The sequence below is a fragment of the Tenebrio molitor genome, chromosome 2 (assembly GCF_963966145.1).
Source record: "Tenebrio molitor chromosome 2, icTenMoli1.1, whole genome shotgun sequence".
Taxonomy (NCBI): domain Eukaryota; kingdom Metazoa; phylum Arthropoda; class Insecta; order Coleoptera; family Tenebrionidae; genus Tenebrio; species Tenebrio molitor.
The window spans coordinates 19405189-19432860 of NC_091047.1; the positions used below are offsets into that span (position 1 = coordinate 19405189).

A 27672-nucleotide genomic window follows, 5' to 3' on the forward strand; every position below is an offset into this window, starting at 1 on the left:
CTGTGACGTTTCGATCGGTACTAAAGATAATGAACTCGCAACACCTGGTCCATCAAGAACATCGAAGCGATGGAGAATGCACTAAATTTTGGAATAGTGAATTGCATGTGGATTAGGCCTACTGGGGATACCACGATAAAAAACGCGCTGCTTACTCTACCTCAAAGTGGTGTGGAAATGAGTGTTTTGGCCAAGACGCTTGTTGAAATGTACTTTGCGGCGCTCGTACGCCAAAACTATTAATTTCACGAAAAAAGGTTAGTACATGAATTGTAGGCAATTTTCTCTAGTTTCATTTTGTACATAAACGTTTTTATCGTAAAGTGAGTCGGAAAGGAGATATTGTCAAAAAACTGCTTTTAGGCGCCATTTTTCCAATATGGCGGCGCGAGCGGCAAAAATACGAGGTGGCAAAGTTGAAATTCGGAAAGAGCACATCGAAATCTATAAAATTACCCATTTTCAAAACTCCCGGAAAACTTTCCAGGTAACCTCTTTTTTTAGACCCAAATGACTGTACTATTACAGCTTTACACGGAACTTGTACTTAATTCGTCAAACTCGAAACTACTCACTTAGAATCCCTCTTAGAACTTAAAATACACCTGAGTTTCTTCTTTTTTAATCATAAATAATTGTTTATTACAGCCAAGATTACAACTTCCTACATCCAAAATAATATATCAGTTTATAAAAATAAATTTTACATTTACAGTCGAGGGACCTTCAATCTAAAAAAAAATCCTATAAAATGAGAATGTGTAAAAATATAGCAGTAATCTTTCTGCGACCTATATTGCGTATTAATTAGTCAATCATTTCCTGTTTAATATGTACGATATTCTCTTAATTTGATAAAAGCAGGTTAATCTTAACCCAAAAAACGATAAGCAAAAGTGGACATGGCCATCTCTGAAATATAAACAGTGATAAGATTAAAACGAAGAAAATACAATAGTACGGTCGGTGGACAAATAAAACTGGGACACTTAAAATTTAATCTGTGTAAATCAGACCATTGAATTGTCAATATATTTGTCAGTGTCTATATAATATGTCATACCAAAGTTAACCTATTTGTGATAAAGCCGTAATTAAACGATGCAAATTTGTAAATTTTGACTTATGTGATTGTCATTTTTGTCCCAGGTTTATTTGTCCATCGACTGTACCTACCAAAATGCCGTTGAACTTTTTACAAAAATAAATAATACGTTTTTGTCCGTTGCAAAAACAAAAAACACATTCTTATGGTCAAATGTAACAAACTAGGTCTAGATATCATTCCTTTTCCATATTTATTTTGGCGAGCTAGATTTTGTTGAATAATCTATGAGAAATGACCCAATTAATTAACATTATTTTTGGTAATAGATTTTCAACTATTGCAAAATAATTGACGGTTATTTAGAATGTCAGTAATATACATAACATTTAGTAAATAAATAAAGTTTAAAGGTTTAAATGAAGTAATAAAAATATCAAATATAATTTGAATTTTTATTTTTATCAATAGCGCGATAAAATTATTATATAAGTTAGCAAAATTATAAAACACTGTTCAGTCCTGTAAGAAAAGTGTTTGCAAATGGTACGCCACATTACATTTTGTAATAATTTTTGCATGATTTTCTTATGATAAAGTACATTAAACAAACTTGTTTTGTTTTTTAATTTGTAGATGAGGTGCGCCGTTATTTCCATTTTCATTTTGATAGTAGTATGCAATGGTGTTCTTGGATTTTCTAGAAACACCATAGCAAAGAGATACGTTTGCTCCAGTAGCGGTTGCAACACTTGCGACGGTAAAAAATGCAACTCGTGCAACAAGGACAACGAATGTTGCTCTTCCGTCAGTTGCAACCAATGTGTGAACCAATGTACCAACGACTGCAGCACAGTTTCCTGCAGAAATAATTGCGTAAGTGGATGCAAAAGCTCTTGCCAGTCGCAGTCCTGTGACGTCCAGTCTTGCTCGCAATGCGTGAATAAATGTTCAAATGATTGTTCGAGCAACCAGTGCACCAACGAATGCTCGAAGAGTTGTGATTGTACGGAAAAAGACACCAGACCTGGTGAGCCTGTCATCTTAGATTCCGGAGAACCCGCATCTGTAATTGTTAACAACAGCAACGTAAATTTGGTCAATTTGACAACTCACATCAACATAGACAACGTCATTCACAACATCAACAACATAAGCATTCCAGTCTACGTTAATACGACAAATATAAATAATATTAACTTAAGTGATATCAGGGAAGAAAGTAACACAGGTGACCCACGTCCAGCACCGGTAGTACCATATCCATATCCATATCCCTTAACCCAACCCACCACCACCAACAACTGCTGTCAAGTTTTGCATCCGAGAAGATGTTACACCGATGAGGACGGTACCGGAAGATGTTACATCAGAAGACACAACGAGTGCTCTGATCGTTGCACATCCCCGGTGGTTACCATAGAAGAAAATCAGAATGCTCAATCGGGATGTCAATATATTCGTAGTTGGCCTTATGCTTATTGCGGAAATTACGTTCGAGGAGGTTCGGATAATGTTAGTTTATCGTAGAAATATATTTATTTTGGTATTTTTTCAGACTGTAACCAGTGTTACAACTGTGGAGGAGGCTACAATCCAAGAGAATGTTTTAGAAGCAGCGGATGTTCGGACGTTTGCAGAAGAAGTGCACCAAATTGTGTGCCGAGTCAGTCAGGCCTTCAGTGCTACTAAGTCCTTAAGCCTCGCAGCACCGAAAGTTAATCTAAATCTTCACTGTAAATTTCTAATCTCATTTAGTTTTAAGTAGAATGTAGCTCAAATACTGCCTAAATATTACTGCCTTTTTTGAATAAATATGTCAAGGAAATTAAATATTTATTTTCAATAAAATGGGTTATCAAAGTGAAATCCAGACCTTATCAATTCAATGACACACAGCAGTGTGTCACAGATTCAACCAATTTTGATTATATTTGAATAGCTTTAAAGTATTTTAGAGAGAAGTTTGAATCTTTAACAGAGACACAACGTTACATTCGGATGTAAAATAAAGTGGAAACGATTTCTCCTTTCGACACTGAATATTGAATTGTATATTACCTTATCAAATACAAGACGATTGTTTACATCATCTAATTGCAAAACATTCGAGTATTTCATGAATCATGAGATCTGGATATGACTCATTATACTACACCAAAAAATTCCTAATTAGCTGACAGCCGAAAATATTGATTTTCTTAAGAAAAAAAATCCAGAATAACGTCATATTAAAAGTTCTTTAGAACACACCTAACCTCAAAAACACTGTTCACGAAAATTGCTTGCAACATTGTTAAAAATAAAAGAAAAGTCATTTCATTAATGAAAGAAAAGACTTATGTACTATGGTTCTTTGTGCTCCCAACAAGGTAATACAATACATAATTTATGAAACAGTAGAAACGCTCTTACAAACAATAGAGATATTAAACAACCACCTTAGTTATAGTAGAAAATTCAAGATCTTTCACAGGATATATCACATGACCTCCTTTGCTATTGCTCAAAGTGAACAACGCCCCAACGCTATTTTTACAAATTCACACTTTCTTTAAAAACCGACATCATTTTACCTTTTTTTTTGTCAGATGTCTATCATATCTGATTCAAAAGTGAAAAAAGGATCATACACTACTACGTTATTAAAAATTTGAAAAAAATCAACGATAGATGATTTGGGTAACTATTGCAGAACTAATCTTGGGACTATCGATGTTCAGTTTATTATGAATGTGGAATTTCCAATTTGAAAATTTCCAGCATAATCTCTAGTGATGGTTTTTCAGTAAAACCATTCATCAGAACAGCCAATGGAAAAATAAATGTTTTTTTATTGGTAACCTATTTGGCTTATTTAAAACACGCCTCAGCGTGTATAAATCCAACTTTCAAAAATGCGCGTTTTTTAAAGTTTCCATGGCAACATCAACAACCCGAGAGGACCTGAGAAACGTGAAGTCTAAATGTTACCTTTTTAATGATTGATCTGACAGGAGTACCTTGTAACGTCAAATAAAATACTACTAACAAATGTTTCAAAAGCTTTAATCAAATATTCAACAACCTATATCTTTTAAATTAATGTGAATAATACAGTTGGGATTAAGTGTCAATTAGGGAATTCACAAGACGAATATTTAATAACGAAACGTCATATGACAGGACCTGACGCCAATCTAACAAAAAAATATCGTGACCTCCTGCGTGTTTAAAACAATCGTGAACGGTTTATAAATGAGTTCATGTCCGATTTTTTTTTGTAATTCGCTTAATGATAAAATAGTATAATTTCGAGACAAATTAATAAATCATCAAATATTTATTTATAACATATTAAGAACACCCGACAATTTGAAATAAAATTCACCACTATTCACAATCAATTTTATTTGAACCAATAAATCTAATATGTTACGTATTACATTCTTGAACAAATTATTATTACTTTTAACAATGTAGAAAAATTGTGTCCTAAACTTTTAAACTGTCCATTCTTACTACAACTGTGACCAACATTGTTAATAAATAATATTGAAGGTAAATCTATTTATTATTTATTATTTATCTATTTAAACACATATGTTGTGTTTAAATTTAAAATGTCGTATACTTATTTTATTGTCGTGCACTTAATTCATTATGATAAAACTTCTTTGAAACTGACAAAGATTTATCAATAACCTTTCAACTTTTAGTTATTTCGAAAATTATCGTAACAGTTATGTAATACAGCCCGAATTACATAATGCTAAAATTAATTATTTATTTATTACGCTAACTACAGCTTAAGCCTATTTACGGCCGTATTCACCAACGCCAGTTAACGTTAATTGTAGGTTAAAATACTTCGTTACTTTAGTTACCTATTGTTATAACAATGTTTTCGTATATTTTAACCTATAGTTAACTTTAACTGGCGTTGTTGAATACGGGCCTTAATATAATAAATTAACATGGTAGCCGTACCCACTTCCCGCTTAAAAGAAAAACTCAAACTTAAACTACAAACTTCTAATAATTTCATTTTAACTAACAATAACAGTTTACACTTACTTAAAGTCATTGAGGTTCCTCGCTAGCATTTTAAACTGTGATTGTGGGAGCTTCAAATTTTCAAGTCCAGGAGTTCCCTATTTTTGATAACCTGGACACCGGCGAATTTACTCCATAGGATGTTCTATTGAATGGAGTGACAAACGGACCTTTTGATCTTAAACTTGTACAATTTTCGTAAAGGCTCATTTTACTTCCTAATTCAGGGCAGTCTACCAGACCATGCAATATCCCATGCAAAAAAACTTACGTCCGCGTAAATTCTGTCTGACTCCAGTAAACTAAGATGCAATGTGTTCGCGATTTGAAAAGAATCGTGCGTGATCCTTGGATTGGTCATTTTTAATTTTATAGCTCCATATTGGAGAAATCTGTGTTGCACTCTTGCTATTCTATTAATATGAATATCAAAAAACGGGCTCCAAATAGTTGATCCAAACATCAATATGGGTTTAACCAGCGCGTTATAAAGCGTATTATGTACACCTCTATTCAAAAAAAAAGGCATACACGTATTGAGGGCTATTGTAAATAAGGATAAAATTAATTAATCGTTTCCAAGAAAACGTATTACTGACATTTTGTATGTAGGTATGTCAAATGTGTGAAAATTGCTTTATTCTATTTTGGTCAATAATCGTCTTTATACGCCCCCAAATGAGGGCATAAATTGGCCTTTATGGCCCGGATTTGTCAAAAATCTGCCAAGCAACGGTTGGTTTAATTATTCAAACAATGGTATCAAACATTATTTGATTAAAGAAAATCATAGATTATATACACAGTAACCCTAACAACATCAAAATAGCTAACTAAATTTGCATGGACACAACTTTTAGTTGATTTCCTTTAAGGAATACTAAATATTTGTTTGAATCTTTTAGAAATTATAAAATAGAATAAAACGTTGTATGTACCACGGACATAATTGTCGATTATGGCCGTCGGGAATTTAAAAGCCCTCGTTCCTCGGGCTTTAAACATTCCCTCGTGCCATAATCTCCTGATTATGCCCTTAATACATAAATAACTATTTTATAAATTTTTATAAATTGTTGTTATATTGTTGAGAGTTGCCTTTTTCTATAAATTTATGAATAAAAGTTTGAGTTGTGTTTGTAGCAATTATTGGTAATACTTGACTAATAAATAAGGCAAAACTTTTAGACACATTAAAATCTCTGAAAAATACATCGATAAAATCCAGCTATCAGCACAGGTTTTGTTACAGGTTTCTAAGTAACAACAAGTAAAAGATAGGTTTACAATATAACAATCTAGCCAAAATTGTGCTCACTACTTGTACGCTTTTTCTTTGAATAGAAATTGAATAATTTTAATATAGTGTGATAATTTTATCATTTTAAAAAATACGTCAGTCTTGTTGAAAAACCCAAAAAGAACGAACATAGTTATCGCATGTCACAGTCTGCTCTATAACCCCAGATAATCTTATCGGTATTACTTTTAGGACCATTAGTAACTTTTATAGCAATCACAGCTTAAAATAAAAGTGTTTTTTTTTTATAATAACATAAACATAAACAGATCATGAAAGGGTTTTACCATTCCGTATAAAAAATTGTAAATTATCTTTTAGCAGATTGCCTAAGTTCGGAATGCACACATAAAAAATAAATGCCTTGAAAAATGGCACCACCTGTTTATGATAATCCAAACATCGCTTTGCAATATTTTAATATTTTATACATACATTAATTTAATGTTTTAATACAAAAAACCCCATCAGATACCTACCTATAACTCCTATTGGGGTATTCAAAAAAATTATCACTCTATGAGTATCGGGCGTTCATTTAATTATTCTGGTAGCATTACCTATAATATGGAAATATTTTGTGTTTGTTAAGGCATGCCGTGGTTTGAACTGGCTAGTAAAGTTAGAGTAGAACTGTCATATTTTAACATTTGCGTTCAGAGTGGTTTGCTGTTTCTATAAAAATTTCAAAAATCAGTTCTTTTTAGAACTCATTTACGTTGTTACGTGTGAAATGGTGTTCACGTTAGAACAGAAAATGTTTTTCGCGTTCGTTTCCTGAGATATACATATAACCGGGAAAGTGGTATACAGGGTGTTTGAAAATTGCTAGTACAAAAAAAAAACTGTGGCATCTAGAAGCCCTAAGAAATCCAAAAAACCAATTTTTAATTTTTTTAAACAAAGGGATAAAGTAACCCTATCCCAGCATATTTTAGGCCTCAGGCGGGGCAGTATTTTTTAAACCTTGGTAACCAAGCGTGATAATGAAGGACTATACAACAATATGAAAAATAAAAATTTTTTTGCAAGATTTTGGCAACTAACAATGGTACTAACAATTTTAATCCAATTTTTAGTAATTTTTATCTCGAAAACTAGAGGACTTTTATTAAAAAAAATTTTTGCCGAAGACTTTAACTCACCATCACCAATTACCAGTATTTTTTTGTACTAGCAATTTTCAAACACCCTGTATAACTGAATATATAAACTTTCCCGATTATATACCTAACTTGACATCTGTTAAAGATAACCCCAAAATTTACAATAAATTAATGTTTTTTAAGACTTTGCCTAAACGAACACGAAAAGTTATTTTCGCAATGGTTTGAAACTTGAAAGTGAATGGTTATTGGTACAAAACTGCTTAGAAAAGTTTACCGCTGAATTTCCCAATGTTATTGTTGACCGGAAAACCTTCGAAGGCAACCTGAGCCGGTGTGTAAAGTTGTTTCGTGAAACTGGAGACGGTTTCCGAAGAAAAACCACAGGTCGGCCGCTAAAACGCACTGCTGCAGGTATTGAAACTGCAAGAGAAATAATGCAAAATGCTCCCCACACTTCACTACGTCAGTTATCGCAACAGACTGATCTTTCTGCAGGAACGTGCCATAAATTGTTACGAAAAGACAATTGTATCCTTACTGTGTGACAGTGGTGGAAGAATTATTGCCAGGTGATCCGATTCAGAGACTGGCTTTCTGTAAATGGTTCAATAAATAACAGTCTCCGCGAAAATGATAACACATTAAAGAAAAGTGATTCTGTAACTCAGGATATGTCAGATCACAAAATTTTAGGACCTGGAGTACAGATAACCCTCATGTGTTTATTGAAAGCTCTTTGCATCCTAAAAAGGTTGGTGTTTGGGCAGTCATTAGTAAAAGAATAACAATATAATAACATAATTACATAACATTTTTGATTTACAATGCAAAAATTTCCGATAATAATGCGGAATCTTGCTGGAAAACTGTCCCGAATGCTTGCAGCGTTTCCACGTTGAATGGCAAATATAATTGCACCAATATAATATAAATGCAGGAAGGTATCGACAGAAAATTTTGCGACCATTTTTTGAGGAACTTCATTATGATGAACTGCACTAAGAATACTTCCACTGCACATACTGTACATACGAATGAGACGTTGATAATGTTGCAAGCATTTTTTAGCGATGGAATTATAAGTCACTGGTATACTTTGGCCTCCAAGATCTTGTCGCTAAATAATTCGCTTTTTTATTTAAACGCAAACCAGACGCGTGATTTATGGCATAATGGTACAGGCTCATTATAAATGATTGTACCATCGCAGTAACCATTGGTGACCTTGTTGAATGTGCCGCAAGCCTCATAAGATGAGTGAAACTAGTACCGCCGATAGGTGGCGCTCCTGGCGATAGTGGAAGTCTGTCTACTAGTTTGTCTAACGTCGTGAGGCTGGCCGCAAGTGTGGGTTTTCAACGCCAACTGCGATGGGACAATCATTTATAATGACCTTGTATAATTTGCCAACAAAAGGATCATTCACTAGTAGCCGACCGTTTTAAACCTTTTTGCCATAAAATGATTGTCACCTAAATTTACGACAGCACAAGTAGCAGGTCATAAATAAAAATGATTTTCAATGTTAAAATGTAAACTTGTGTTTAATTCAAGATCTAATTGGTGTTTTTTTCCGCTGATTTCGTAAATAATTATAGGAAATGAATCTGAATAGGTCGGTATGAAAATCAGAATATGACTTTTTGGTTGAAATTTACTTTTTTTGGCTTTGTTTGTAAGTGAAAAATTATCAAAAAATTATTATCAAACGTACCTACCTTACCAATACCCAGGTAAGTGAAAAATTTCGATTTAATTATACTAAGGACAACATAACATTTTACCTGCCCCGCCCAATACATTTTCTTAGTTACCAATCAAATAGGTTGTTAAGACGATCTGATTTACACAGAAAAAAAATTCTGACATTCGAATTGTCTTAATGACATTTTACTTTTTAAAACCTAAAACAATAATTGTGGACTTGACAGCAAAATTCTAACCTTACATTTTTACGTGGCAAATGTGATAAAAAATTATACAGATTGAATCTGGCTTTGATTCTCATTGGTCATACTAATACTATAGAAGTTGCGATGCCCGACCTTGTACTATGGCGGACAATATATTTAGGCCGGCCTGTTATTGGCTTGACATCAAAATGTGAAGCTGGCATTATGTTCAACTAACCCCATTTTCGATTTTTGTCATTCTTGTCATCGTGACAGCGATAATCAAAATTAAAATTGGGAAAAGAAGCGTGCACCAGAGAGAAGTGCTACTACAGTGCGCCCAGAAATGTGGTAGCAACTTTTACACAAAGTGTCACAAGATGGCACTTTCGAAAAGCCAAATTTGTTCAATCTTGCAACATTCAATTTTTGAATTTTTTCAAAAGAATATGTTAAGGAGGTTTTCCGAACAATTTTTACCCCCGATTTGTGCACTAAAGTTTGTCGAGATGTTGCTCGAAGGGTTCAGTTATGCATTGAGCATAATGGTGGTCAATTTGAACATTTTCAATAAAATTTAAATTTGAATGTTTTACGTTTGACAATTCTTGACATATATTTATCTCAATTTAGATAGCGGCGTTGCCATGCATAAAAAAAGGTCTCTGTAAAAAAGTGTCATCTTGCGGGACCAATCGAAAAACTTGCTACCACATTTCTGGGCGCTCTGTACAAATCAGTTATTCTAGTGCGTCGTGATCTGTGAGTTACGAAAAGGGCGAAGGAAACGCCAAACAGCTTGAAAACCTTCAGTATGACAAACTGACACATCAGTCAGAATGCGAATTTCAAAAAGGCAACAGAATTACCTCTTATTCCACCCCAGCATGTGGCTCATAAATTATGTTGGGAAAGGTCCTCGACTCGGGCCCACAGGCAGACAGTGACGGAACCGAACGGACTTGTTCGATATACGGGTATGAGAGTGACGTCAGATGAACAGTTGTGGCCCGGAAGTGAGGTAGTTGATTAGGCTTGTGCTAGCCGGTGATGAGATACAGTTATAGTAGGCCCAGAAATATAGTGATTTTATGGACTTAGGCCGATAATTTCTTTTACAATTTTAGGGACACTTTTATTACCAACTTAAAGAGAGTTATAAATCTTCTATGACAGATGTTTTTGAGCCGTCTGAAAATGGACCATCGGAGACAAAGGTAGGTAGAGCTCAGTCGCGCGACGGGTGCCAGAAGCTACCATAACTGACCACCTCAAGCTAATGTACTCCATCCCTCATAAAATCACTATATTTCTGGGTCTACTATACCAGGTGTTTCGGTAACTGGATGATAGCAGGTTTGGGCAACCTGGGCTATGAGTCAGTTCCAACAATCTGTTAAAACATCTGGCAGATAACTTGGTATAATTCCTGAGCACCGGATGTCCGGATGCCTCATGACACGCCTGGGTCGTTGATAGGACACGTCTTGTAGGGAGGACGGTGGTGGCAACCAAATGCAACAGATCATACGTGCTTGATAAAAGGTTGTGAGATAATCCCGGCTCCTGGTACTGAGGGAGCACCGAGCACAGTATCGTATGGAAGTGGGTTGTAGGCTCACACGCTGGCCGTTGGCGGTCTTCTTCTGTGGAGACCGCAGGCGGGTTGTGCATCTCAAACGGCACAAGGGGCTCTTACAGGTGGTACCAGAACATCCAACATGTAGTGCTCTGAAGACGACGCGCGTGGTTCGAGCCCCTCGTCATGATCGAGCTAGGGGGAGGAAACCCCCGCGTGAGTAACTGTATGCCCTTCATTTGTGACAGATGTGTCAGGTGTTTATCGTTTACATGTTTGTACCGTCCCAATTGAGCAAACCCGAGTCCGGACCTGTGCTGTACCGTTTGAATGACTGAATGAGGTGGAGGTTAGTCCGATTGTACCGATAAGTCTGATTTATTAATTGTCAAATATTGAGCGGATAAGACCATTGGGCAAAAACCAAGTCTTACATGCCTCTGTTTTTGCGTTAATTAAAATAACTGCTGGACGCTCTTGGATTTCGTGAGGAATGTCTTCTTCTGCAACCTGCGACTAAAATGCGATCTTCTCGTGGCTGCCAAGATCATGCTTATTCATTTGGAAACGCCCGAAATCGCGAAGATGCTGCACAACGTTTACAAAGGTTCGTGCATTGGGAAGTACGCTTTTGAGGAAACCTTTCATCGTAGCTTTGCCCTGCTAGCTCTGAATGTCCCCGGCTTCGCGATAGATCAAAACAATATCGATTTTCTACAAGTTGGTAAACGCCATTTGTGATTTAAATTAAATGACAACAAATAAGTCTACAACGATTCTTCTTTGAACCATATTTTCATAAAATTCAGTGGCTCCCAAACTTTTTATGCAAAATTTTTTAGCCTCTTTTTATCGAAAAATTTCCACATTTTTGTATAAGGCATTATTGGCTCAATCGTTACCAATTGTGAAGTTCTACCACTGGTTAAAATAACTGCACAACTTTCAAAGTCACTCTGTACAAAAGCTATGTAGCTATAATAAAGTTGAGATATGGGCGTTTTAATACTTATAGTTTAGTGGTAATGAGTGGAAATGCTATGACAGACAATAAAGGACACAACGTCGACGCTTTATTAAAAAAAAGGAAAAATCAAAGAAATTCTTCTACTAGAAAAAAACACTGACTTGAGGGAATCAGTCAACGTTTCAACAAATCATCTTCAGCTAAAGACACAGTTGCCACAGCAGGTGGATTTTTTTTCTACAAATGGTGCACAAAAAAGTTTGACATTTACAACTACCTGCCTCACTGAAAGGCTGTCAGCTACATTTTAAATTTGAGCTGCCAATATTACCACCACCTAGTTCAGCTCCTCCACAAAACTGATTATTGGTAACCACTGATTAAGGATGGCCTATAATAGCTGCGATGGCACCTTGACACTTACTGCCATGGAGCCTTGATCTGTTGCTGAGGTAGGTAATAGTTAATTTCAAGGCTGTGCGTGTAAAGGTGACTGTGGGAATGTCTTGAGGGAATGACATGAATGTCTCAAAGACTTGTGAAAATTCTGCAGAAATATTTCTCCAAACATTTTATTTAGTATAGTGTTCCCATTTCTAATTTGGTTTTACTACCAGCCCTGTTGTCAGGGAGTTAAATACCCCGACAATAGGCAACTACCACCATAACTGTAAAAGGTCTGTTGTCTGACCAGGCTACAATATCTTCACGTCTATTGCCAAAACCACAACCCCAGCCCCTAATAAGTACAATTCCACTGCCATAAAACCAAATTATAAATGGGAAAACTATAACAATACGATCAACAAAAGAAGAAATAAAGGACAGCTATGGAAAACAAAACAAAACCAGATATGGTTCAATATGCCCTCCATTTTTATTAGCTATCATTTGTAATCCTCTTTGTCCGTCCCCAATTGCAGAAGCTACATATTTGTCTTTGAGGTAGCTGATTCCAGCATTCCGTTATTCGTTCAGGAGCCTTCAGCTCAAGGTACCTATATGATTGTTTCTGCCGCTCGGTGCGATGTTGATGTTGCTCCGTCTATCACTAGTGAAGACGATTGCAAATGGTAGCTAATAAAAATGGGGAGCATATTGAACCATATCTGTAAAACTTATAATTGAGAGAATTTTTGCATGTCTTCATGTTGTGACGTACAATTTTTGAGTTCCGGACAACAACAATCTTTTCTATAAATATTGAGCTTTTCACTGGTATATTACTCATTAAAAACAGGTAATAACTCAGGCAAATATGAGCGTACAAAATTGGTACCGTTTTTATCGACCCACTATGAATAACAGAAGAGTTGTGTGTTGTGTTGCCAAAATTTACGATCTAAGTGTATTTTTGAATAAAAGAAGTATTGAAAAGAAATTACGTATCGCCTTAGAACGAAAAATTTATTTTCATGGTTTATATGTATTTGCCATTTTCTGGAAATTAAAACAAAATTGTTGGATGCATCAATCAATTTGATCATCTATTTAAAAAAAAAACTGCAGGACGTAAGAAGAGAATTTAAAAAAAATCGTCAAAGACATGTTACTTACGAAGAAAATGGGGATTTTCAGAATATTTAATTTTAGTTTTCGTTCTAGTTTTTAATTTAATTCATTTATTGTTAATTTTTCTTATAATTAATAAAACGTTGTGCATTTTAAAGACATTTTACATTTGAAATTAATATTAAATGAGGACAAAATTATTAAGTTTAACAACTCCATCAAGCATGCTTTATACAATTAGTTCGGCCAATTGCTCGAGCCGCGCTGGAATCGTGTTTCCAAAAATTGGGTAGCAATGCGACGTCTTACTATAGTTTAAGTCTGTGATTACAGAAATTACAGAAGGAAAAATTTATTCCAATTGTCAAAATTTAAATGTCTAGCTGTTTCTAGCGAACACAAATTGATATCACAAAATGATTTTGCACTGATTGTGATTGAAGTTCTTAGTGTATTTGTTATTTTGACAATCAATGGCTGATTAACGGTTGAATTGGTAGAATTGGGAATGCTTCATTGACTAGGTGTTTCACTTTCAAGGATTTAGGCGTTACATTTGACGCTCAATTCACCTTCAACGAACATGTTGATATTATTGTGGCATCATCAGTCAAAACTTTAGGTTTCATCTTTCGATCGTGCAAACGATTCAGGTCTGAGAGTTGCTTAAGGGCACTTTATTTTACCTTGGTCAGATCTAAATTGGAGTACTGTTCAATTGTATGGTCGCCGATCTATCGAAGAGGTGTTGATGCTTTGGAGTCGGTTCAGAGGAAGTTTGCCAAGTATCTTCTGTTCAAGTTAATTGCTGAATTTCCTCCAAGAGGTACTCCTAATTCTGTTCTTTATGATATGGCAAATCTGCGTTCTCTCAATATGAGACGTAATGATAGTTTTCTGATATTTCTATATAAGATCATACACGGCATTATTAATTCTCCCTTCTTGTTATCCCAAATTTATTTCAATGTGCCTCGGGCAAATCTTAGATCTGGTCGTTTTTTTTATGTTCCGCGAGCAGTTACTAATATACTGCATCGTTCCCCTATTTATACTGCCTGCACATTATTCAATAGCAACTGTAGTGAGTGCGATATTTTTATGATTAGTCTTGGACAATTTAAGAGATTGATTACCTGCATTTCAGAGGTTTAATTGAGCGTTTCCCGTAACGGGTACACAGTCGCTTTTTGAGCTGTTGCATTGTATAACGCTGTTTACTGTTGGTTTTTGTTTGGGTGTACAACCTGTTAACCAACATACCAAATAATAATAATAATAATAATAATAATAATAATAATAATAATAATATTTATTCGAGTTTCGAACCCTTCCTAGGTCTAGCTGTTTCTCGCGAACACAAATTAATATCACAAACTGATTTGCACCGATTATGATTGAAGTTCTTATTGTAGTTACGTTATTTTGGCAATCAATGATCAATGACAAATTGACGATCGACATTTATTCAAGTTGAGAACCTTTCGTGGGTATTACAGTTTGCATTCCTTCGCGATCCAAGTGCCTCTGGTCGCCATTTCACATCGAATGGCACGGCTTGTTATTATCGGCGCAGACGACGATTATTTATATCACCCGTTTTTAAATCAATAGCAACGAATACAATAATTAATTGTGCATCAAACTTGGTAAATTGTTTAACTACATGTTTTTATATAAACCACTTCTATGGGACGCACTGGTTTTTCTACGGCACTGGAATATTTGGACCGCGCAGGTTTCCCCCACCTAATGTATCTTCACTAAACGGCTGGAGTTCTACACTAAGATAGAGTTGTATGATTGGTTGTCTGCACACCACAGAATTCTTTATCAAGTCGGAGCTATCGCATGTAATCTTTTACTGTCAAAAGTTATATAATTAATTCATGTTCATCAAAATTGTAAGTGTTCATATGAAAACGGTCCAATTTGAAGTGCGTCTTAAACAAACTGGCTTACAAAAACCAAACATAATATAGGTACCGAAACTATCGAGTCTGTAATATTGATAAAATTTACGTAAATAGAAAAACTCGGGTTTAAATCAACTAATAATGCAGAAAACACACGAGGCACTGAAACCTTTAACGTGGTTGATAGGACGATGGGTGTCCATAAATGCAGCAGTCGCTTACCCCACCATGAAACCTGTTACTTATTGTGAAGAAGTTACGTACGAATCTCTTGGACAACCATTACTGAACTACCAATCCCGTTCTTGGCACCCAGACAGTGGTGAGCCCATTCATATCGAACGCGGATTTTTACGCATCAAACCAGGAACAAATCAAGTTGCGTTCATGATCGCACACAATTTGGGGGCAGTTTCACTGGAGGAAGGTTGCGTTCAAGATAAAGAAATCACGTTTAAATCTACAAGTGCAAATATCTACTCTATGAGTTTCGTAAGAGAACCGAAAGTTTTAGGCCTGGAACGCATAATCACACTCAAAGAAGATGGAACGCTGGAGACTGTTCTTTCCATGCAAACTGAGAAAACTCCAATGACAGAACATACATATTCGATTCTTAAAAAGTGTTGATTTTTAGTATACATAAGAAATCAAGTAGACGAAATTATTTCGATAGTTGGAAACTTTACTTTATAATTTTGTTGTAAATATGTAATCACTAATAACATGGAACTATGAAACTAACCACACCATTTTTTTTTGGGAAAAATTGGATATATTTTAGAACATTTTTCATACTGCTGGAAACTATGACAAATTCCCTCATGTTATGAAAACAGTTGATATTGACCACGACCTGCTAGATAGTCAGAGTGTCTATAGCGGCCTGGGCGTAGACCGAAAAATCCTATTGTTCTCATGATTCTGACATTTGGCGTTGTTTTCGGGGGTTGCTGTTAGCAACTATCTAACTGTCATGTTATCAAATGTGTGACGTCATGTGCATCGTGACAATTTAGACATGCAATCCACACACCACACACATGTATCTGCATGATGCATGCAGTCATGCGTAGTTGTTCGGTGATAAATGATACTTTACTTTAATTGTAATTACAGTTTCAATATTCTAAATTGGCAAAAGCAAGATGTTGCGCACTGGTTCGGTTGTGCGGAAGGAACAAAGTTTCGGCGCCGCGTTTTTTGAAAATATCTTGGTCAGTGGCGAGTGCAAATTCATAGAATAATAATTTGTCCAAAATTATATAATTATTACATTCAACACTGTACAAAACTTAAAGTATACTTTCCACTCATTGCCACCAAGAATGGCGCGGATTAATTAAGCAAATATAATTGTTTTGTTATGGAGCCATCTTTATCTGAAATGATCCGCTTAGGAAATAATGTAGGACCTACTGCAAATCCAATGTTGAGATTATAATTTTAATATTATTCCAGAAATAGGTTTACAACTAACGGAACTTATTGCTGCATTTACCGCAATATCAGTTCATAAACACTAACAGCAAAATACTAAAAACCAGAAACACCAAACAGAACTAGCATCAACTAAATTAATAAAATGTTTGTTATTAAAGTTACTTTTAAACTGTGAGACTCTTGACCACAGAACCTCTTGACATTGCGCTTTGACAACTTCACTGAATTCATTACATTTGTTTGTGAGGTTATGATTATTTAGTGACATTCCCCCCTAAAGTGGCGCAGTGGAGATCACAGGCCCTAAAGCTTCGCCCAGGCAGATGTATAGTGAAATATGTCAAACATCAAGACGGCGGTGATATTGACCAATAGTGTGCCCAATATCGCGAAAAAGTCTAGTCATGGTCAGAAAATGCGTCTTCCGCCGACAAAAATCTCCCTCCCGGTAAAAAGCTCTGTAACTGTAACTCAGGATATGTCAAATCACAAAATTTTAGGACCTGTACAGATAACCCTCATGTGTTTATTGAAAGTTCTTTACATCCTGAAAAGGTTGGTGTTTGGGCAGTCATTAGTAAAAGAATAATAATAATAATAATTGGACCAATATTTTTTTAAGGTAATTTTCGTGATTTTAAAATCAATTTTTAAGGCAATATAAATGCAGGAAGGTATCGACAAAAAAATTTGCGGCCATTTTTTGAGGAACTTCATGATGATGAACTGCAGGAAGAATACTTCCAACAGGATGGAGCAACTCCACACTGCACATACGAATGAGACGTTGATAATGTTGCAAGCATTTTTAGCGATCGAATTATAAATCACTGATATACTTTTGCCTCCAAGCTTAATAATTCGCTTTTTTATTTAAACGCAAACCAGACGCGTAATTTATGGCAAAATCGTACAGGGTCATTATAAATGATTGTACCATCGCAGTAAGCATTGGTGATCTTGTTGAATGTGCCGCAAGCCTCATAAGATGAGTGAAACTAGTACCGCCGATAGGTGGCGCTCCTGGCGGTAGTGGAAATCTGTCTAAGTGTCTACTAGTTTGTCTAACGTTGCGAGGCTAGCCGCACGTGTGGGTTTTCAACGCCAACTGCGATGGGACAATCATTTATAATTTGCCAACAAAAGGATCATTCACTAGTAGCCGATCGTTTTAAACCTTTTTACCATAAAATGACAGTTCCCATTGTCACCTAAATTTACGACAGCACAAGTGGCGGGTCATAAATAAAAATTATTTTCAATGTTAAAATGTAAAATTGCGTTTAATTCAAAATCTAATTAGTGTTTTTTTCCGCTGATTTCGTAAATAATTAGTGTTGTGAGGTCCGGTAATTGACTTAGTCAATGACCCATTTGACCGGTCAATAATTGTCAATGACTTGACGTATTTGACCCGTCATTTTTAAAATTTAAATTTCCCGCTTATAATGTTGGAAGATTATAAGATATGATGACTGTTTGACTGATAAGATGAGGTTATGTTGGGTTGTCTGATTTCATTTACGTAGCTGCGTAGCTGCTGACAACGAAGAAATCGATTATGACAATAAATAAGTAAATTATGACAATGAAACATCTAAAACTTTAATAAAAAACGATTAAGCTTTTTATCTAATTCACTCGAGTTTTAAACTGGCCCACTCATGCCAAAAAAAGTCCAAATTACACACGAACTCGTTAAATAAATAACTATTATCAAGTTGGAGCTAGAGGTACGGTTGGTGGACAAATAAAACTGGGACACTTAAAATTTAATCTATGTAAATCAGACCATTGAATTGTCAATATATTTGTCTGTGTCTATATAGTATGTCATACCAAAGTTAACCTATTTGTGATAAAGCCGTAATTAAACGATGCAAATTTATAAATTTTGACTTATCTGATTGTCATTTTTGTCCCAGTTTTATTTGTCCATCGACTGTACATATTTTCATATTTGGTGGCGGAAACAAAAGACTGAGAAATGTCACAAAAATGTATTGTCCGTGTCAAATTTCTCATAAACGCCGTAAAAAGGAATGTCTATAATCAATTCCATCTTTAAAAAAACGATAGGTTGCCATGCTTTCATTTTGTTAAATTGGCAGTACCGAGGAAAGCAGTAGTTATATTTCGTTTCATTTTGGTTGTAAATCTTTTGGAACTAAATTTGAAGTGCTATGTTGCAAGATGATTCTAAAACAAAAAGTAAATAAAGTTGTCAATAAATGTCATTTTGACGTTTTTCCAATTTATGTTAAAGTAGACAACACAAAGTAATAATTTAAAGGGTTTACTACAAATGCATAATGCCAAAAGTTGTGTTTGTCGAGACAAAACGTGGTGTGTTGAAGGGCTAGACACATTTTAAACGAGATCTAAGTAATGATGCGATTATTAACTGATTGATGGATATCTTCAATGTGAGAACAATGAATTGCGTTCGATGAAATCCTGAACTGTATAACTAATTTATAGGTGGGAAGATCTGTTATATATTGCATAATTACAAAAAAGGGTCTGGAGGATACTAGAATACAAAAAGAGGAAAATCAGAAAAGTGGAACCATTTTTTAAAAGAGATCTGAACGAAATTATTCGTGGGCTAAACATTAGATGATTCGGAATCTAATGATGAAGATAATTCTGAAGATGAAATAATGGAGGAGGTTAAAGTGTAGATGTCTTTTAAAAAAAGTGATTCCATTTTGAAAACTTATCCGTTTTCTGCTTGTTAAACTAAAGCAAGCGTTCTTGAAACTCATTCAACGACGAAAGCCTCCACCAGATGTTTACATTTTGATTTGTCTTTTTCGTTCAATTGCTATTTTTAATAAAAAATGCTGGGTTCTCTATTAATCTCTTGTAATACAGTTTCAATCGATTCGCAAAAAAGCGGAACCTAAGTATGGCCTTCAAAATTTTCAAAATTCCTAACCAAACTTTTATTCAGATATACAGGATGAAATCTGTCAGATTGTCATGGCCAAGCATCGTTTTTTTAAAGTTGGAATACATTATAGGTAAATTTAAATTTTCGCTAAATAGATTGAAAAAACAAATTCTAGGGAAACCAATTTTTGTCAGTGCTTCAAAAGGAAAAGTTATTCTCATATAAGCAAACGTATTACAAATTATTTCTCTAGTTCGACGATGAATAACTTTCTTATGACAATGAAACATCTAAAACTTTAATAAAAAACGATTAAGCTTTTTATCTAATTGGAAGAAGTGGTTTTTGTTTTTCAATCGTGTTTGTGTCTTCTTAACATACGATATACATATTTTTATTTTCATAAAATACACTGACCGGCACAAAAAACGACTCACTTTGAATTTTATTAATATAATTAAGTAATTCATTGTCGTAGAAACATTTTTGATATCATGTTGTATTGATAAGTGTTATTTAAGTTATTCTTTGCCAAAGAATATCCGACAAACAAAATATTAAACACAGCAAATAAAATTTTAATGAAAAAAAAAAAATAAAAGTAACTTTTCAGAAAAAAAATTGTTATGAAAAATTGCCAAAATTTGAACAGCATTTTGAATTAGTATCTCGTAGGTATTGTCACATTAAATCTTTTAACACGTAAATCAACCAACAAAAACACAACGTGGAAGTAACGCAAAGTTTCTAATAATTTATTTAAACAAAACAATTCCGTTGCCATGGTGACCATAGCACTCCCGATCATTGAAAATATCCTAATTTAACTATAATAAAGAAAAATAAGCACAAATATAATTTCAAGATCATTTATTAAAGAAATCATAATGAGTCGTTTTTTGTGGCGGTGAGTGTACTTACCTACTTTTTTAAATTCTAAACGAATGTTTACGTATTTTAAAAGAAACTAAAAAACTGAAAATACACACATACAGTTGTGTTGAATGTTTTAAAGCGTTTTAATTTAACAAAAAGTTCAAATTCAAGCAAATATGTTACAGAAAAATCAAAGTACTCTCGTGTCAAAAATAAATTACTCCCTAGAATTCGAACTTTTAGGGAAATAACGTTTTTCATGTTGTGTGTAACTAGAATTTTCAAAAGTTATTTTGAATGTCTAAGGTTGGTTACTTTGAATTGAGAGATTAAATCCAAATAAATATGCCGCCATTAACCAAAATTGATTGTGAAACGAAAAATCATCTATCACTTAGCGAGAAATTTGTCATTTGCAACTGTTACAATTAATTTGCTGTCTTACATTTTTGGGATATCTTTTGTTTGTCACCAGAAACCACATAGCCTCCAACCTAACCAAATTTATGGCAACCTAGTAACGAATATCCCTAAATTCTAGGGAGTAATTTATTTTTGACACGAGAGTATAACTTCAAACAATTCAAACTTAACCTCACTTACATAATTTTAGAACAATAATTTATCGATCAATAAATCTTATAAAAAATGGAATTAAGAACCATTATTTGGTATTAAAATAATCCTTAACATTGAAAGAATCATTTTGTGATTTTTTTTTTTAAATCTGCCATTCCCGTTTTTGCCATACGGCTTTTACGGTACCTTTCGGTCGGCCGTTTTTCAATTCATTTTTCCTTTATCATTTCCATTATCCTTTCTTTTTAGGTGATGCGACGGGGCTCCGGGGCACTTTCCCCGGCCACCCACGCCCATTCCACCTCACGTTCACATACACAACAACATTTATACACCCATGGGCACCTTTCCCGACGGGACTCGAACCCGTGCTGACCTCGCGGTGGTGGCCGAAAGAGTGTTGATTCTTCCTTCCACCACCCTACCGTCAGCCCCGAGGCGACGTACACACACATCCATGGCCCGGCGGAGGTTCCTTCCTTTGAAAAAATCCTCCCCCTTCGGTGGGATTCGAACCCACTAGCATCGGGACCGCGACCTCGGAGTACTTTCTCCGACAGCCATGCGGCCACCGAGCTACTATTTTGTGATGTTTAACTACATAGTTCCTACTTTTTGACCAATAATGACTGGTAATTGACCACTCAAGGACCGGTCAACTTTGACCAAAAATAAATGACCGGTCATTTATCCATCACTATAAATAATTATAGGAAGTGAATCTCGATAGGTCGGTATAAAAATCAGAATTTGACTTTTTGGTTGAAATTTACTTTTTTTTTTGGCTTTGATTGTAAGTGAAAAATTATCAAAACATTATTATTAAACGTACCTTACCAATACCAATACCGTAAGTGTAAAAAATTTCGACAATTTTATTTAATTAGAAGTCGCGATTTCTCGCGTGCGCGGGAAGGTTCTCCAGAGTCTCAAAAATGAACAATGAGTTGTCGCTACCTTATTTATCATTGAGAACCTTAGTGTGCGGTTGCGATGCCCGACCTGTACAGTCTGATTTTGAAAGTTGTGCAGATATTTTACCCTGAGGTGCCTTGTTGTACGTATTAAAAAAAGGCAAAATAACCTAACTTAGTTATATCGCGCGTTAAGGCTCTCTATCAGTACCGAAAATGTATACGAGAAAACACCCATTTTTTACCGATAAATAACATCTTTAATCTTCAATTCTAAAGGGAGATGGATATTTATACAGGATGACAAAGGTGTTTTCTATGTCAGGACAGGTTAATTATTTTTAAATTTTGATCCGAACGCCTTAAAAAACACAATAATTGAAAAACTTTTCATACAATTTTCTCCAAACCTATTTCTTTGCCAATCTTCAGACTTACACCAAAATGACGAGCATCTTGCGAACTAGGTAGGTGTGTGTTTACTTTTTTAGTAAATGGAATATAATTCTCTCTATTTAAAAATAATGAATCGAAGCAACGTAACTTTTGCATCGAAAAATTCCTCTTCGAGGGGTGATTTATAAGCCCTCATAATTTATATTGCCCCCCTGGAGAGCGGTCGGACTCGCCGCCTCGCTACTGCTTTAAATAGACACAGACCTAGGTACCAATTCTGTTTGCCGATTTTGTCTACAAATACTTCGACTGCGTCTTTAAAATTTAATTTCATACTGTCCGGTAGATGTTCGATTACATTATCAATAGAGCATTAAGCATTAAAAATCGGTAAAATAGGCAGGGAAAAAGGCATTAAAAATTCGAAGATAAACATTGACAATTAAATGTTGCTATAAGTATTATTGTTTCAGTGATTCACTGTACATTATAGAAAAAAAAACATCATTTACAACAATCAAATACATTTTCTCAAAATTCACTGATTTTTGACAGATCTTACAAAAAAACAACACGAAAGTATCACTTGAAAAAATAAGACTTCTAAAGTTCCGCACAAATTTATTTAATTTGTCGGTAACTTTCGACATTATGACAGAAACGATTCTTATTGTAAAAAAATTGAAAGTGAACGAATATCACAGAAAGAAAGTAATTTCCAGGTAAAACGAGATAAAAGCAGAAAGGGGGATTTAAGTTACACTGTGGATTATAGGAAAACTCGAGTCAGGTAATGTAGATACCGTAATGGGATAGGATTTTCTATGAACTGTAGGTAAAGTTAGTTCGTTGCTGCTATGTATTCCATGAAAAACAAAATTTATGTCAAAATTGGCAGTTATATAAGCCAAATGGGCTTTTTTTAGGAAATGATCAATTTGAGTCCGGTAGGTGAGTTACAACAGGGAAGCAATACTTACCAGACTGTTTTATTTTTATAAATCAAATCTGACAGTGAAAAGTTAAAAAGTCAAAAAATATTCGGTCATTGTTGTAACATAACATATTTAGCCGTGACAACCAAAAACAAGATAGTGGAACGTATTGATATGAAAATACAGGGTGTTTCTGAAATAAGTACATTAATTTTAACTGGTAATAGAACTCATCAAAAGGAACAACTTTTCTCTCTGCCATTTTGGCGAAAAACGTTGCGTAGTGGCTTAGGAAAGATTTTCCTAAAACCGTTCATATCTCCAAAACTAAGCTACCTAAAAACGTGAAACAACCAGATTCTTACGAAGTGGATTTTTTGCTATACGGGTAGATTTCTTTGAATTTCGATTTCTGCGTTAAAACACGTTTTCTGGATGAAAATGGACATTTTTTTCATATTAGCGCTGATCTCAATTAGCCATTGCAGTATTTAGTGGCGTAGGGCTATTTTAGTGAAAAATCTCTCCAATTTTTTTTTGGAATTAAACATCGTTTTTCGGCAAAATGGTAGATAGAAAAGTTGTTCCTTTTGACGAGTTCTATTACCAGTTAAAATTAATGTACTTATTTCTGTTACACGTTGTACGTAACTTGTGTTTCAACCTATGTTTATTGGCGCGTGGAGTTCCAGTATCGACATACAATTTCGGATTCATGGATAACTTGATTACAAATTAATTTGATCGCTCTTTATAAGATCACAAAATTCCAAATATATAATTCTTCTCGGAAGTTTTCCTAATCTGCCGTGTCCAAATTACCTGCCCCCTGGCTGTTTCGGCTAGCTAAAGGATCATTATTGGACGACACCGTTATTCATCCCCATTTCAGGTACAATCTTGAATATAAATTTGCTGTGTTTGTTTATACATATTTCTATTTATTTTGACTGCGTCCTAGTGACTAGAAGTTGAGTTATTATCCGAGTGCGTTTTAAAAATGGGTGTCCATGGTATGAATAAGATTTCTACAAACGGTTACCGGAAAAGTATAAAACGTAGAATGAAGGCAATACGTAATAAGAGGTAAATATAATGAATATAATTTCTTTTTCAATTTTACTCTGTCTTACTTTTCGCCACTGTACGACACTTGCAATCTGCAGCTATGTTACTCGTATTTATTACAATTATGTTATTGTTACATGTTATTCTTATGCTTTTTTAGATCAAACAGTACTTTTCAATTGTTTCATTGCCAACAGACTCAGTCATTGTTGATCACGCTGTACAAAGACAAAAGCAAATAAGAATTAGTTAATTACTTTAATTTAAGCAGTAAAAAAACGTAACAGTGCTTTTGAAATCAACAATGCCGAAACGGACAACAAAACTAAAAAATTATAATCAAGGTTCGCGCAGGGCAAGCAACAATATCATATGCGTAAGATTACTACTGGCGGGAATTAATCTGCACTGTGTTGTTTTGGAACTCGTAATGTAAAGTAGGTACGGTGTTTACCTGCATGTCACTATTTACAAAACATAATTACAGAGCGAAAAATAATGTATATTTATTTAATTATGAAAATAAACTGATTTATTATTTCAAAATTTTTTATTTTCTTACTTATAAATTTAAATCATATTCTGGGGAATCCGACGGAAATTTCGTAAAGCGGCTCGGGATTTAGAAACAGGGCAGAGTAGCAGGTAGTCTCCTTTGGGCGAAGTGCTCCTCTTCACACTAGGAGGTAACAAATACTAATCCCCTCATTATTAGCACTGCATGGTAGTGCCTGTCGTAAAACGGTCAGCAGGTGTTGTATGGTTGGTTGTATAGTTACGAAATAGATATTTTCGTTGGATGCTGGGCACCCTTAAAATGAAATCCTGAGCTGGGAAGGAGTTGGAAACCGTCAATTGTTGTGCTTTTTAAAACGTAGGTTAACTGGAGCATTACGAGGTTATGTTTGGTTTTTATAGTTACAGTTTTTTTTGAGTTTCATCGTGAATTTCGGATAAAATTTGTAAAGTGATGATAAAATAGTGCCTGCAACTTATTCAGAAAAGAACAAAGGCTTAAACAACAAAGTGAAAAGACTATAATTATAATTGTGACTAAAAGTAAAGAGCGATCAAATTAATTTGTAATCGAGTCATCCATGGATCCGTATGTCTTTTCGATTGATATGCCCAGCTCTAACCTGTTTTTTTTGTTCAAGAACTCGATTACAAATTAATTTGATCGCTCGATATAAAATGAAACGTTCAAAGAAATTGCTCAAAATGTCGGCCATCATTTACAATGCAACAAGCTTGTATAGTTCTCCCAGAGCTGCAGCGGTTTTATGGCAGGGTACCATTGTATAAACGTTAACAACACCCACAATAGGTTTAAACCGCAAGTACAACCCCTAATCGTAAATTCGTCTAAGTACTACCCTGTAAACTGACAGGTATAGAACGAAAATGATGATTGACAGGGGTCTGTTTATGTCGCTTATCGGCATTTCAACAGGCGTAATAAGTACTATTGCCCGGCCATAAAACCGCTGCAGCTCTGGGAGAACTATACACCATCATAGCACCATACACGAGAGGATCGAGTAAGTGGCCAGTTTTCTGCTTTGAAGGGTTTTGAAACGTTTGTGCGCAGTAATTTTATTGCGGAAAAATGGTAAAAGAGTGAAGCAAGAGAAACATTGAACAGTTGAATTGAATTGTACCGAGAGATCGTATCTTTTGATATTACATCACCCAAAGTACACAAATGAAAACATAAAAAACAAGATGTATGATGTACAGGGTCCTCGAAATGCGTGCCAAAAAAAATATGGATAGTTGGTGACGATGAATAGAAGTTAAATACAAAAAAAAAAAATCTAGTAACTCTTTTTGTTTTTGAGAGGCTGATTCACGTAGCCCCTTCATTAGAAACTTTCTGATTTCCCCAAATCATATTAATATGAAAATTGGTAGTTGACTATGATCGATTACTCCAAGTTCAAATGAAATATTTTCAAAATAGTGGCACTTCCGGAAATACCGGAAATCGACGCCATCTTTATTTTTTTAAATGGAAAGGCCTCATTTTGACTTCACATTTCAATTCTACGTTAAATTTTGAGTTTAGAGCGTCTTTTTGTCAACACTTATCTGTCATCGTTTCTGACCTATGTCATCTTTTTTGCAAAAAAAGCGAGGTTGCAGGTCTTTAACTGTATGCTAAGATGGAATTGTATGATTGCTTGTCTGCACGCTATAAAATTCTTTTTTGTGCGACACTGTCAGAATTTGAGAATTTTCTCCTGTGTGAACGGATTTTGATGAATTTGACAACTTGTCAAAACGAAACGTCAAGCTAATTTTAAAAATTTTTACCCATTTGGAGCCTTTGGGGGGGCTCTTCGAACAAAAAAACGTTGTATTCAACTCGTTCTTGTGTAATTTGGGCTTTTTTTGGCACTCGTGGACCTTTAAAACTCTCGTTTCACTCGAGTTTTAAACTGGCCCACTCATGCCAAAAAAAGTCCAAATTACACACGAACTCGTTAAATAAGTAACTATTATCAAGTTGGAGCTAGAGGTATTTTCATATTTGGTGGCGGAAACAAAAGACTGAGAAATGTCACAAAAATGTATTGTCCGTGTCAAATTTCTCATAAACGCCGTAAAAAGGAATGTCTAGGTAAATTTAAATTTTCGCTAAATAGATTGAAAAAACAAATTCTAGGGAAACCAATTTTTGTCAGTGCTTCAAAAGGAAAAGTTATTCTCATATAAGCAAACGTATTACAAATTATTTCTCTAGTTCGACGATAACTTTCTTATTGCCAATTTGCTGCATTTCTGTCGAAATCACGAACATCTTTAAGAAATTTGACACTGACAATACAAATTTGTGACATTTCTCAGTCTTTTGTTTCCGCCATAAAATATGAAAATATAATATAATCTGTTTCAAAATCAAAAATCCACTACCTGTTGAATTATGTTGGCAGAAAAAAAGAAATCCCTAGAAAAAGTTTAATTTTTTTGGTATGGCTCAACCTCCCGCCAAAATTTGACATTGAACTGTTGAGTTTATTTACGAAACACAAAATAATTATTATGTACAACAAGGTTTTAGCTACCATATCATACTTTTTGAGTGAAATATTAAAATAAGAATAAAAAACACGATGAACTTTGACCAAAACGACTGTCCAACAGTTTTCTCTCATAACCCCACTTTTTTCTGACACTTGCAGACACACTAAAAACAAAAGTCGGCGA

General features: G+C 34.7%; 1 protein-coding gene and 1 long non-coding RNA gene across 2 annotated transcripts in view; one reads left to right on the forward strand and one right to left on the reverse strand.

Annotated features, from left to right (window-relative positions):
* The first annotated feature begins 1494 nt into the window (after positions 1-1494).
* LOC138124610 (uncharacterized) lies at positions 1495-2878 on the forward strand. Its single transcript, XM_069039709.1, has 3 exons — positions 1495-1591; positions 1682-2549; positions 2604-2878. The coding sequence occupies exons 1-3, from the start codon at positions 1589-1591 to the stop codon at positions 2735-2737; spliced, it is 1005 nt and encodes a 334-aa protein (XP_068895810.1). The 5' UTR covers positions 1495-1588; the 3' UTR covers positions 2738-2878.
* Positions 2879-7139: 4261 nt separating this feature from the next.
* Positions 7140-27672, reverse strand: part of LOC138124615 (uncharacterized) — an 80593-nt gene continuing 60060 nt past the window's right edge. The window contains exon 3 of the long non-coding RNA XR_011157222.1: positions 7140-7346. This is a non-coding gene — a long non-coding RNA (uncharacterized lncRNA). The remainder of the gene's footprint in view (positions 7347-27672) is intronic.

What these genes read in the sequence shown, in the direction of transcription:
- LOC138124610 (XM_069039709.1), top strand. An exon ending in CGGAAATTACGTTCGAGGAG is followed by an intron (nt 2,550 to 2,603) that starts GTTCGGATAATG and finishes GTATTTTTTCAG; the next exon opens with ACTGTAACCAGTGTTACAAC.